The sequence below is a fragment of the Alligator sinensis genome, unplaced genomic scaffold, assembly GCF_000455745.1.
Source record: "Alligator sinensis unplaced genomic scaffold, ASM45574v1 scaffold47_1, whole genome shotgun sequence".
NCBI lineage: Eukaryota > Metazoa > Chordata > Crocodylia > Alligatoridae > Alligator > Alligator sinensis.
The window spans coordinates 894,403-906,934 of record NW_005842629.1 but is presented as its reverse complement, the minus strand read 5'-3'; the positions used below and the strand labels follow the sequence as shown (position 1 = coordinate 906,934).

At 45.8% G+C, this 12,532-nt stretch overlaps 1 protein-coding gene across 7 annotated transcripts in view; it reads right to left on the bottom strand.

The window, feature by feature from the left end:
• SYNE3 (spectrin repeat containing nuclear envelope family member 3) overlaps window positions 1–12,532 on the bottom strand; it is a 99,679-nt gene that overhangs the window by 41,885 nt on the left and 45,262 nt on the right. For 6 of the 7 annotated variants that reach the window (XM_025215199.1, XM_025215193.1, XM_025215195.1 and 3 more), the window contains 2 exons: window positions 4,320–4,492; window positions 3,568–3,877 (listed from right to left, as the gene is read on the bottom strand). In XM_025215199.1, coding sequence (XP_025070984.1) covers window positions 3,568–3,877; window positions 4,320–4,492 — 483 coding nt within the window. The remainder of the gene's footprint in view (window positions 1–3,567; window positions 3,878–4,319; window positions 4,493–12,532) is intronic. The other variant, XM_025215198.1, reaches the window with a different exon arrangement.

The following is a 12,532-nucleotide window of genomic DNA, read 5'->3' as shown; positions in this document are numbered from 1 at the left end:
TGCTCTTCAGCAATAACCCAAGGAATATAGGTGGGCATGATGAGGGAGGAGGGAGCCAGCTGTCACAACATTTCAACCATGGTAACTAAAAGAAATTCCAGCAAGTGTTCTATTAAGTTTGGAAGTAATCAAGACACTCATAGACACAAGGGGAAAAAAGGATCACCGGAGGAGCAGTGTCATGGCAAAACCATGCGAGAAACGGAATCCAAATACTCAGCCTATGATAGAAAACAACAACTGCACCAGATCTAAAAATGTTTCTGGAGCACCAGTGAAGTCTGCAAGTACCAACAAACTTCCTCCTGCAGCCAGCTCAGGAATTCAGCTGTCAGCTCCAATTTACATTTAGCCCAGCCTCCCGTCATGAGAGGGGTGGGAGCAGCTCCTTTAAGTCCAAGGCCTCTCTCATTTAGTTGTCCCTTCCATGGTGAGAGGTAGCAGGGTTCCTTTAAACAGCACTATTTATTTCCTGGCATGATTCCCAAGCTTCCTGTAACCTTGGCATTAGCCAGTGATCGCCCCATTTATTTCAATCAAAAAAACTAAAAGCTCTTTAACCCCCTGTCTTGTTCCTCATCTCTTTAAAAAGGGAGATTTCACAACCAAATAACTTTACTTCCTTTCTCCTCTGAGAAGTGGCATTTGTAGGAAAGTCAACTGCTTTTTCTAGAGCTTCAGATAGTTGAAGATGTCATCATCATGTACTTTACCTAAGGCATCTGGGCCTCATTCTAATCTCATGTAAGCCAGTGTCAATTCACATCAATCAGTGAAGCCATACTGGTGCAAAATCAGTCCAACAGAGGCCTGTCCTAGGGTCCCTATATTTGGATAGCTATTTGAGAGATCATCTATTTGTCCTCTATCACCAAACCACTTACAGCAAACAGCCATGGACCAAGAAGAACAAATATTTGTGAAAAGGGAAGTCACTGAAAATGGCAACCTGGTGCCTTTAACACCGTCATGAGTGTAAAGAGCTAAAACATAACTTTGTTTTGAATGACTAGATTTGCCCCGTGGTCTGACTTTGAATAACTTTCTTTCAGTTCCTCAATAGCTACAAGTGTTCAACTGCAGGAGCCTCAGGTGCAGAATCTGTAATTACATTTCTGGAGGGAGCGGAGATGCGTGCGTAGGGGTGGGGGTGCTGTTTTTTCACAGTTTAAGAGAAAAGGTAATTAAGTTTCTGTTCCTAAAAGAGGCCAGCCTTGTAGACTCCAGGCTTCTGTTTCCCTTACAACCTGCACCGTACAGCGCCCCTCCAAGATAACTAGGTGGAGCTAGTTAGCTGTGTTAATCTGAAGTCAGGCAGAAGGCAGGGCAGGGCAGCACCTTAGGGTAACAACAGACATCACCAAGTGAAGTCGATCAGCTGTGGTGGGATGTGTCCTACCACAGTGGAGCTCCTTTATTGGGAAATGTGCTTCCTTTCGCTGGGGAATCCCTGCATTTCTCACTGCCCCATGCCTCTTTGCCAACGTGAGCCTCATGCAGAAGCGGGGGCTGGCAGAGGTTCTGGTATGGGACAGTGTAGATCAGCACGGGATACAGGAAATCTCTGGTGCCCCATGCTTCCACACAGACACTCATGCTGACCACTGCCTCCATAGGGTGGCGTGAGTCCCGGCAAGGAAGCATGGGGCAGCACAGGACCTGGGAAGTTCCTGGCATCATGTGCCTCCATGCTGGCACCCATGCTGTGCCAACCTGTGCTAGGAGCTGCGCCAACCTGTGCCTTCATGCTGGGACCTGTGCCAACCCATGCCTCTGAGTGAAGCATCGGTCAGTGTAGGTCCTAGCATGGGGGGCACGGGCCACTGGGAATTCCTGGGTCCCATGCCTCCATACCAGGATCTGCGCAGACTTTCCTCACTTTTGAAGAAGCACTCCTTATGCAGGGAACCCTCACTTTCCCTGCTTACAGAGAGGTGCCCTGAGATTCCCTAGGGCATGTCTCTAAGTAGGGAAAAGCTGGGCAGGCACTCCCCAGGCTTGAGGGGATGAATCCTGCATGGGAATTCCTGGGGTATGCAGGATCGGACCCCTCAAGCCTCCGGAGTACCTACCTGAGGTGGTTGGAGAATGCAGGCTGCTCTGGGCTGCCTGCACTTTCCTACGATAAAGCAAATAGATGTCTGCTGCAATAAGGCTGCATTATTTTACACTGCATTTTGCTGCAGCCCCTGACATGGCATGACAGACGGGGTAGAGACGTATTTGGTCGCCATTTGTGCCGCCATAAACATTCTTATCATGGCACAAACATGATGTCAGGTGACACCTGTTTCTATACTTAGAGACAACCTGGTTGAGAGAGGCAGTTCATGCCTGAACCAGTTAGTTCAGTTAGTTCCTAAGGTGCCACTCTACCCCACCTTCAGTGCTTAAGTTTGACTGATGACTTCTAGGGATAAGAGCATATACCATTTTTCATAACCAGGACAAATCCTTAGTCTGGGTGAAGCAGTAGGAAAGAAGAAGAAAGAGGCAGATGGTTAAATCCATGCAATGGAGTTCAGTTTTATTAATACCACTCAGTTACTAGTCTCTGGAATCCCTGTTCTGCCTTGAGACCACTCAAAAACCAGAGATGTATCAAGGGAGTGCACTCATCTGGATATGCAGGTACTTTTAGGATGAAGATCAGTGGTTCTCAGCTTTTTTGGAATTGAGGCACCCCTCATGGGACTCAAGACACCTCTCCATAATTTTTGTAAATTAAGTGGTACCCAATATTTAAAAAAAAGTATATATTACAGGGCTTACTTCCTTGCAGAAGGGTAGGGATCATCCAGGCAGGGATAAGCTTGACTTTATGCTTATCTGCTGAGCTTATCTGCCCATACCTTGCTTATCTCCTCACTTCTGGAGGCATCTTTTAAATTATTTGATGGCAGCCTAGTTGAGAATTTCCTGGCACCATGGTTGAGAATCACTAATCTAAATTATTGAGCACACTTACATATGAATCTTTCCTACCCTCCAAAGGCCATGTCCTATCCCATCATTTTCCCAAAGCCATGTCCTATCCCACCGGTTCTGGAAGTAAATAATACCAATCTCATCTCTATCCTTAACCCAAACTAACTGTCAAAGCCACTGACACTAAAAGGTATCAGAGTGTTTTTTGCTCTCTTCTTATATGACCACTAGACTCTTGAGACTGATGCAGATTAGGAACTGAAAATCTTTTGGCTCTCAGGGTTGGCTGCTAAGGTTTTTTATATGAGCAAGAACATTTGCTGCCTGCCACTTGGCTGGAAATAAGACAAGTGGCTCCTCATCTGTACTTATAAAGTAGCCTCTTGCCAGTATTCATTGTTGCATTGATGCCTCTGCTCTTCAAATAGTTTACTTAACATGAGTATCATGGTGCAGTCCTTGCTATACTAAAAGACAAGCAAACCTTCACACCTTCCTTATGTTAATACTGTTATTCTCACACATCTTGCTGAGTAAATCTTAGCTCTCACAACAGCGATTTAGGGAGCACTTAACAATGGATGCTACTAGAGACTGGTGAGATCCTAAACATTCTTGTCTTTTATAGTTCAGTTTTACCTGAGCTACTTCCTTTATTCCTTCATATTCCACCTTCATCTTCTTTTGGACATCCTCATCAACACTTGGGTCACCTATCCTGTTAAACAAGGAAGCAGCTTCCTCCAGGAGCCTTTCCAGCAGGACTGACTGATTTAAGACGTCATTCAGCAGCACCTCAGAGTGGCTCAGCTGCCACTGCTTCTCTTTCAGGCCAAGCTGCAGTTCTATGTCTGGCTCCAAGGTCACCTTCATGTTGTGAACCCACGTGTAAAATTCATCCTGGGCTTTCAAGTATTCATTCCAGTGCAGCCACACCCATTCAATACGGCTGTTGGGGAAAGTGAGGAACATGAGATTCTCCCACGACCAGTGGAGATTATGGCAAGTTTAAGATGCTTAAAAAAATGTCAGCACTGAACGGTCACAATCTCAGGTGGAATAATTTAGCTTAGCTCCTCTGGCTTCAGAGTGTCATGATCCATGTCCCAGCTCCATTCTGCTGTAGGGGGAAACACCCTTTGCCCAGCAAAGATTATGGGCTGGTGCAGTGTGAGGGGACATAGAGCCAAGGCTCCACATTTTATCTGTTCACCCACCCTAACTATATGCATGGGACCAGCAGTTGCAGCCTAGAGAAGCCTACTTTCTCCCATACCGCTATCCACAATATGGCATTGATGCAGGGAGTTCTTTGTGACAGAACTGCATGAGCCAGTCTGACCTGACACATCAAGCACATGCTTTATAGAAAAATAGTATATGTTTCCTACCTGTGACAGTGAGTAATGTATATGGCTGTTTCTTCCCACATGGCCTTAATGTCTTTCAGTTTGGAGAGTACCTTGTGCTTTTCATCCTCGCTGATGCAGCGAAGAAGGGCCTCTGCTTTCTTGATAACGAAGTCCATTTTCAGTCGACCTTCAGGCTCCAGTACACATATTTTCTGTTAGGAAGCACAAAATGTAATGCGTTACAAATAGCCTGTGAAAGCAGTTATTGAATTATAAATTTGTTTTTACCTAGGAATCAATAACTCCCTCATGCAGAGCTCCTGTTGAATAAAAAATGAGAACTTTTCCACTGTTATTTTTTAACAATCCTAAAAGATTTAATTAATTAGAGACTTATATACTTCATCTATAAAAAGCAAATAGTTTTTATAGTTCCTAGGAGTCATTTCTATGGAACCCAATTATTTATGTGCCTACTCAGTTCTATAGGACTTGAATACCAACTGCTATAGTTCTATAATATTATATATCTATTGTATGCCTTGTAATTTATTTTTGTGGCAAGAATGTAGAGGCAGCAATATCCATGGGAAACACAGAGCAAAACACATAGGGTAAGGTGTCCCATAGCATGCCACAGGTTATAGACAGAAAAGCCATTTGTTGTAAATCCTAGAAGACGTTTTCTCAACTACAAGTCAGAAGAACTTGCAATTATCTAGCAGAATTTCATCTCTGTTACCAAGTTTTTTCCTTGCCCCAAAATGTCTATATCAGATAAGACTATGGCACACATCTCAACACAAACCCTAAGGCAAAGAAATAGAGGTTTAAGGTCCTCTTCCACACTGAGGCATAAACCTAACTACTAGAACGACCATTCTGCACTGCAAACAACCTTAACCCCATCTCAGTAAGAATATCAGTTTTTCACCATCACCTACCCTATGTTCCCACTACTACAAATGCACAGATCACCAGACTCCCTCTGCCTATTGTCCTGTCTGCACAGTTCAGAGGAAGTCACATGCACTCAGTTTTAGAGGAAGATAAAGCTAAAAGAAAAACATGAAGACACTAAATATCAGAAGCTGCTTATGAAGATTTAGGCCAAGAGATCTGTCCAAAATCATTTTTAAGCCAGTCACAGAGTGTAGAATAAAAGCCAGGTCTTCCCAGTCTTGTGATTTTAACAGAATCATTCTTCTTCCTTTATGTCTTTCTATATAGCATACTTGACTGTGACATTCTTGCACCATTTGCACTGAATGCCTACTTTGTAAAATGAATATAAATCCCTCCCCCCCACAAACCCACATACTAAATACAGACTCTTGGAGTGGAGCAGGCAGTATAAGCTACAACCACCAAACAAAAGAAAAACATGGAAATAAATCAATAACTCTTAAGTTCAGATCTTTTTTCATGTTTGAAATGAACTGAAAGCAAAAAGGACTGTTAAGGAAGCTATGGTTGGGCGGGCACTTCAATTTTCCGGACTGTATTTTTTTAATGGTTGCTTTCTTTGGCGGGCATTTTCATTAGCAAATTTACAGAAAATGAAAACACAGGAAGCAAGCCAACTAGGTCAGGGACACTTGGAACTGATGTTTTCATTTGAAATAGCCAATGGGTGAATGAGCAAGAAGATTAGATGGAAATGTCAGCTGGATGGCAAGGATGCCATCCAGCCTGCTACAAAGGCAGGATGGGAAGACAAAGAAGGGAAGGGAGAAGCAAGATGAGGAAAGAGTTATTTAACTTTTTTACTTTTCAGATGATGGGTTTCCAAAATCCAAACTACAAGTGCCAAAACACAGATTTTCTGTGTGCACTCTGGGGATGCCCACCCCCATTGTAGCCAACAGGCTTCAGTCAGGTCATTTGAAAGCAGGAACAAATTCTCAGTCTGAAACAAAATAAATACTTCATGCCTTTGGGGCTAGTAGGCAAATCTTTCTGGCACCACCAGCTCCACAATGAGTCTCCATGTTAGACCAGGTACGTGATCTAACACCCTTGATGAAAAACCTGGGAAAATAGGACTGGATAGGATATGGCAATTCATACAAAATACCCCAGCACACACACCTGGATTGCAACTCTGTGCTGGCCATGCTATCTCAAATACCAGAAAGAGTCCAAACATGATTACAGTCATAAAGAGACTTTCATATGAAGAGAAATGAGAACTCATCTGCTGCTGCTGTCCCCCTGATTTCCTAGACCCTAATTTCCAAACCCAGCTGGAGTGGGGGAAGAAAGAATGGGAGGAGAGAAAAAAGTGCTACCGAGTGTCAGGGAAATGGGTACCCAGAGCAGGGGAAGGCAGTGCAGAGATCACAGGGTTCAGTTAACACAGGCATACATGAATGAAAAGAACTAGACAACAGGCTTTGTTTGGGAACAGTAAAGAAGCTCTCCTTACTCTGTTTCTCACTCTCTGACTCCTAACTACCTGCTCCCTGAGGGGCCATCTCACAATTCCCAACTCGCTGAGCCTCCTGTTAGGGAGCATCTATACATTATAACTTCTGTCATTAGTTATATCTGCTTCCAAGACTCAAGTCCCTGGCAACTGCTGCCCTGGTGCTGTCTGCCTGCAGGGCTGGGGTGCATGACTACAGCCATCCCTGAAGTGCCAGCTGCATCTCCCAAAAGTCCCTTTTCAAAATCCTAGATCTGCCCATGTATGTGCGGAAAGCAAACTTCCCTATGATTGCAAGCAAAGTCAGAAACACTCAGAGACAATACTTCGCTTGCAAGCTACCAGGTAGGGACCACCTATTTAAAGAACAGGCCAATCATAAGGACAGACATTACACATAAACCAGTTAAAGTGATCAAAAAATGGTTTAAACCTGTAACAGAACAGAAGTTCAGTGCACATAAACCAGTTTCAAAATGGTCAAAACTAGTTCAACATAATCTGGTTGAATGCAGTGTCAGACTTAACTGATTGAGGTCAGACTAGTTTCTGTAACTTCTGTCCCAGACCCCTTCTTGGTTTAAATTAAATCAGAGTCCCTCAGCATCCCAGCATGCTTTGCAGTCCTGGGCTGTGCTGTGCTGTCTGCTCCAGAGAGCAGGGCTGGCTCCGCCCCTCTGCTGTCTAGCCGGAGCAAGAGCGGGGGGTGTGGCCAGATGCTGACCTGGCATGGCCCCCGAAGGCGAAGAGGGCAGGGAGGGGGTTTATTCCCCTTTCCCCTCTCCCCCCCCGGGGACCCCATCCAGGGTCTGCCTGGTGGGAGCACAGCAGCCCGTCAGGCATTTCCCTCTCATCACCGCTCGAGCAGCAAGGGGTGTGGTCAGTCCTGGCAGCAGCCTGAAGTGAATGGAGAGATGGACAGGGGTTTAATTTCTCCACAATAGCATGGACCCCAACAGCATGGACCCCAGGCAGGATCTGCCAGGCAGGGGCACAGCAGCCTGTCAGACATTTTGCCCCACTCACCGTTCAAGCAGCAGGGGGCTTGGCCAGCCCCAGCAGCAACCTGAAACAAACCCCCCCATTTGCTTCAGGCTGCTGCTGGGGCTGCCCATGACCCTTCTGCTCAAGCAACAAGGGGCATGGGTGGGAAATGCCTGGCAGGGGCTGCTTCCCCCTTCTGCCTCCAGGCATACCCCAGCTGGAGACCATATAGGCCAGGATGGGGGTTTAAACCTCTACCCAATCATACTCAGACTGCAGGGGCCTGGCCATGACCCCTCTCAGCTCAGCTTCCCTCCAGCTGAGGGCTTGCACTAGCACCCCCTGGCTTCTGACCTGAGCCACTGCAGACATGTGCTGTATTTCCAGAATCAAAAGTGACTGTCTATACACCTGCTTGCTGGTTCAATCTATGCAGGTTAGACTAACCTGCAGAGAGTGAATTAATTCAGGCTTGGGCTTTTTGAATGTCTGTATTTAGCCTAAGCCATAACAGAAGTAGAAAAGCAACAAGTTAGTGTTGGCCTTCTCTACAGGACTTCTACTGTATCATTGTAATAATGAGTGGGAGAAACAAGATAAATAGGAGTGCCCAGTTCTCTCATAAAACAAGAGAAAGGGAACACTAGGAAACTGAAAGGTAACACATTTACAGTTAATCAAAAAGAAACACACGCATTATCATTTTGTCACAAAATGCCAGTAAGAGCAAGAGTTTAGAAGGATTATTAAGGGATCATCTACTTACAGAAACGAGATCATCTACAGTGTTTACACCTATTCAGATCATCTACATTGTTAGATAAGTTGAAGAAGGTACGTGCCTTAAAACTACTAGTGGACACAGCTCAGGAAAAACTATAAGCAGCCTGCTCTACTATGGGGATTGTGGTACCTTTTCCTTTAGCATCTACCACTAGTGTGATCTGACTATGGCAATTTCCTGATGACTGCTGGGTGGTTGTAAATCCTAGAGCACTGTGTGCAACAGCTGAGGTCTTATGAAAAGCAAGACTGATGCTACACTTCCAAATATCATATATTTACTCAAATATAAGATGCTTTATTTTCCCTAATCAGCCCTCGCATTTGCATACAAGGGAGCCTCATTAAATACACTGTCTATCATTAAACTGCTGCCAAATGCAGTATGTGCTCAGTAATGGAAACCAACTATGCAGCTGATTAAATGCAGCTAGCACTGACCATGACTATAAAACACACGGCCCATATTGGGCAAACCTTTTTTTATTTTAAAAATGTTTTCATATTCCAGGTCAAATTAGTCAAATCAGTTCTGAATCCTCTCTATTGAGCAACACTCAATCATTCAAACACTATATGCGGTGCTACAACTGGCAAGTATCTTCCACCCCAGACTTTTCAGCCAGGGGCTTCAGATACTTCCAAATCCATTGGTGGGGATCCTACATGCAGGCCCAAGCCTGGAGGCTTGGGGTTTGGATGCCCTCACATCTTACTTGCCCTTAACCAAAGGCCACAGAAGCAATCTAGAGAGGAGTCCCCTATTTCCATAAAGTAGGCGTGTAACCAAGATCCTCCCAATGGAAGCTAGTCAGTAGGAAGCTAATTACAAGACTCATGGGCAAACCTACTTTTTTTTTTTTTTTTTTAAGGAAAATTTTTCATGTTCCAAGCTAAATCAATTCCAAATCCGTGTCATTCAAGAACCATATATGGCCCTACTATTGGTAAACATCCTCTACCCCCACCTGGGTTTTCAGATGTTTCCAAATCATTTGGTGAGTATCCTACGTTCAGGCCCAAGGCCAATGGCTTTGGGTGGCCCCGGGGTTCGCTTGCCCTCAGTTATATGGCTGCAGAAGCAAGCTAGGGAGAAGTTTCCCAGTTCCATAAAGTGAGCATAAAGCCAAGTTCTTCCCACTGGAAAGGAAAGTGGGAGGTTAGATATACATTGCCTCCATGGGTACTACCCCATGCCAGAAAAGCAGTTATCTCAAGTGACTAGGAAAACTCCCTTAGCAAACCTACCACAAGAATAGTGTATCATAGAATCATAGAAGTAGGGTCGGAAGGGACCTTGTAGATCTTCAAGTCCGACCCCCTGCCCGGGCAGGAAGAAAACTGGGCTCAAATGACCCCATCCAGGTAGGCATCGAGCCGCTTCTTAAAGACCCCCAGGGTAGGAGCCAGCACCACTTCCCTTGAAAGTTGGCTCCAGACCCTAGCTGCCCTAACTGTGTAGCCTATCTGAGTAAAATATATAGCAGTGCCCATTGTGCTCAGTCCCCCTCAGTGCTAACTCTTTTCCAGGTCATGGCGAGCCACTACACTGAATACATTTTAACTTCCTTTTTACTCCCATAGCTGAGCTGTGCCTTTCTTTCCCATTTCCAATGATTCCTGTTTCTTCACCATCCTTAAATGTCTGGTAAATATCACCAAATGAGACCCCAAACATTTCACCCAGAATCCCTTTGTTGTCCTCTCTCTCAGCCTGTGTGAGGTGGAACCAGACCAGGTTGCCCTGTGCCTCATCTGCATATACATTATTGGAGCATCCCAGGACTTGTGACATGAACATGTGTTTCCAGTCCTGAGTTGGGAGTTAATTAGCACATGGATCCTTTCTGGGGTTGTCTGGAGTACACATACTATTGAGTGCTGAGCTATGGGGTCACCATGTCTTTTAAATGCTGTTGACTCTTCCAGGGTCCAGCCCATTGAATTACATGGTAAATCATGAGCCTTTTGGTTTTAGACTAATATCATTTGTAATTTGTACTGCTGAATCCCTGGCCCAGCACATCAGGCAGGATCCTGGGATGTGTGGAGTCCAGATTCCCAGAGGTAACAAGGAAGAGTCCAAGATCCTGGCCTACATGGATGACCTGAATATCCTGTGCCAGAATAGGTGTGCAGTAAAAACAGCCCTGTGGCACACACAGGTTTATGAAGAAGCAGCTGGGGCCACGCTCAACGTGAGCAAAAGTGCCTTCCTGCCCATGGGCGAGCTCTAGGACCTGGAGTTCCTGGGGATCTTGGTTCCCCACGAGGGGGTCAAGCTCCTTGGGGTGGAATTTAACCCTGACCTGAGCAGAAGGAGGGCCTCGGAGAAAAAGGAGGTCAAGCTGAAGCAGTCATTGAGTCTGTGGCGCACGCACCACCTCTCCATGGTGGTAGCAACACTACATGGTGCTCATGAAGGCAGTGTTGCTACCAGTGCTTCTGTACACTGCACTGCCCTTCCCCTCTCCAAAGCGTATCATTCACAGAATCCAGAGAGTCATGTGCGTTTCTTTCTGGGAATCCAGAATGGAGAAGGTGGTAAGAAAGAACCTGTACAAAAAGAAGCAGAATGGGGGCAGGGGGATGCCAGACATCCACCTGTTCCTGCAGGCATGGTACATGAGCCAAATCTGCAAGCTGGTGACCAGGTCAGAGTCCAAAACAGCCTGTCTAGTAAAATTTTTTGCAGGTCACCTCCTAAGACAGTGGGGGGTGTTCACCCCAACCAACTGGAAACTGTGGACCATGGAACACCCCTGGTTCTACAGAGTCCTGAACAATTTCCAGAGCAAGTACAGGCTACAGAAGGAAAGCCCGGTGACTATGACCAACCACAAGAAGATACAGAAAGCAGAGACAGAGACATACTATCAACCGTGGAGATGCTCCCGAAAGACAACTGCCAAGCCGTCTGGAACTGGATCTTCCACAAGGACCTATGAAAGGATCACAGAGACTTGAACTGGCTAATAGCGCACCACACTCTCCCAGTGAGGGCATGGAGACACAGAGAGGGATGAGGAACTGAACCCAGCTGCCCCAGGGAAACCTGTCAAGATGATAGAGAGACCATCGACCACCTCCTATGGCTCTGTCCCTCTGTTCCCTGGAAAAAGGGAAGTCGGCTCCTGGAGGAGGTGACAGGAATCAGGCTGATGACAAGGGAGGCGGCACTGTATGGACACCTGACTAAACAACAGGGGTCCCAAACAGCTCGCTTTGACATGTCTGTGTCCTGCATCAGGAGCACCCTGTAGCACATGCAGAAACCTACTGGTGTACAGACACGTGGAGCTTGGGGAAACAGTCTGTTTCAAAATGTTTCTGTATGAACTCCAGTCCTACTGCTGGAAAGTGGTGGGAGAGGACAAAGAAGATGTAGCCAACTCCACTTGGCAAAGGGACTCTTGGCAAAGACGATTCAAAGACAGTCCGAGAGGTGGAGTGGTCAGCGATAATGAAGATGACTGCAATACAACCAGGCTTCAAAACAGCGACAATAACAACAGCAGTTTCAGCAGCAGCAGAAGCAATAGTGAGAGTGACAGCACTAACAACAAAGATAAGGAATAAGCAGACAATGTAAAACCCAACAGTGGAGTGAAAACTAAGGGACTGTGTTATGGAAAGGACTGCGGACTGGTGCATGGGAGCGTGGGGGCACGGATGTGCAGGGATGACCATTGTAATGGGTGTGCAGGCTTTAAATGTGTTTTAAGGTTTGTGTAGAAATGCTTATCTGGGATGCTGTATATATATAACTATAACTATAATTATATATATATCAGGGCTGTGTGAAATTTCGATCGCCGTTTTGTTCTGACACTGTTTCGACCAATTTCGAGGTCAAAACAGCAAAATTGGAACGAAACAAAGGCTGCCAAAATAGCCTCAAAACAAACAAAACTGACTGAAACGTTTCGAAAGTCGAAACGTTTTGACCATAGGCTGGGGGTGGGAAGTCAGTCCAGCCAGCCTGACTTCCCTTCCCCAGCACAAGAACCGCTAGGGGGTGGGAGATAGCTGAGCTGGGCTGCTTCCCCGACCCCCA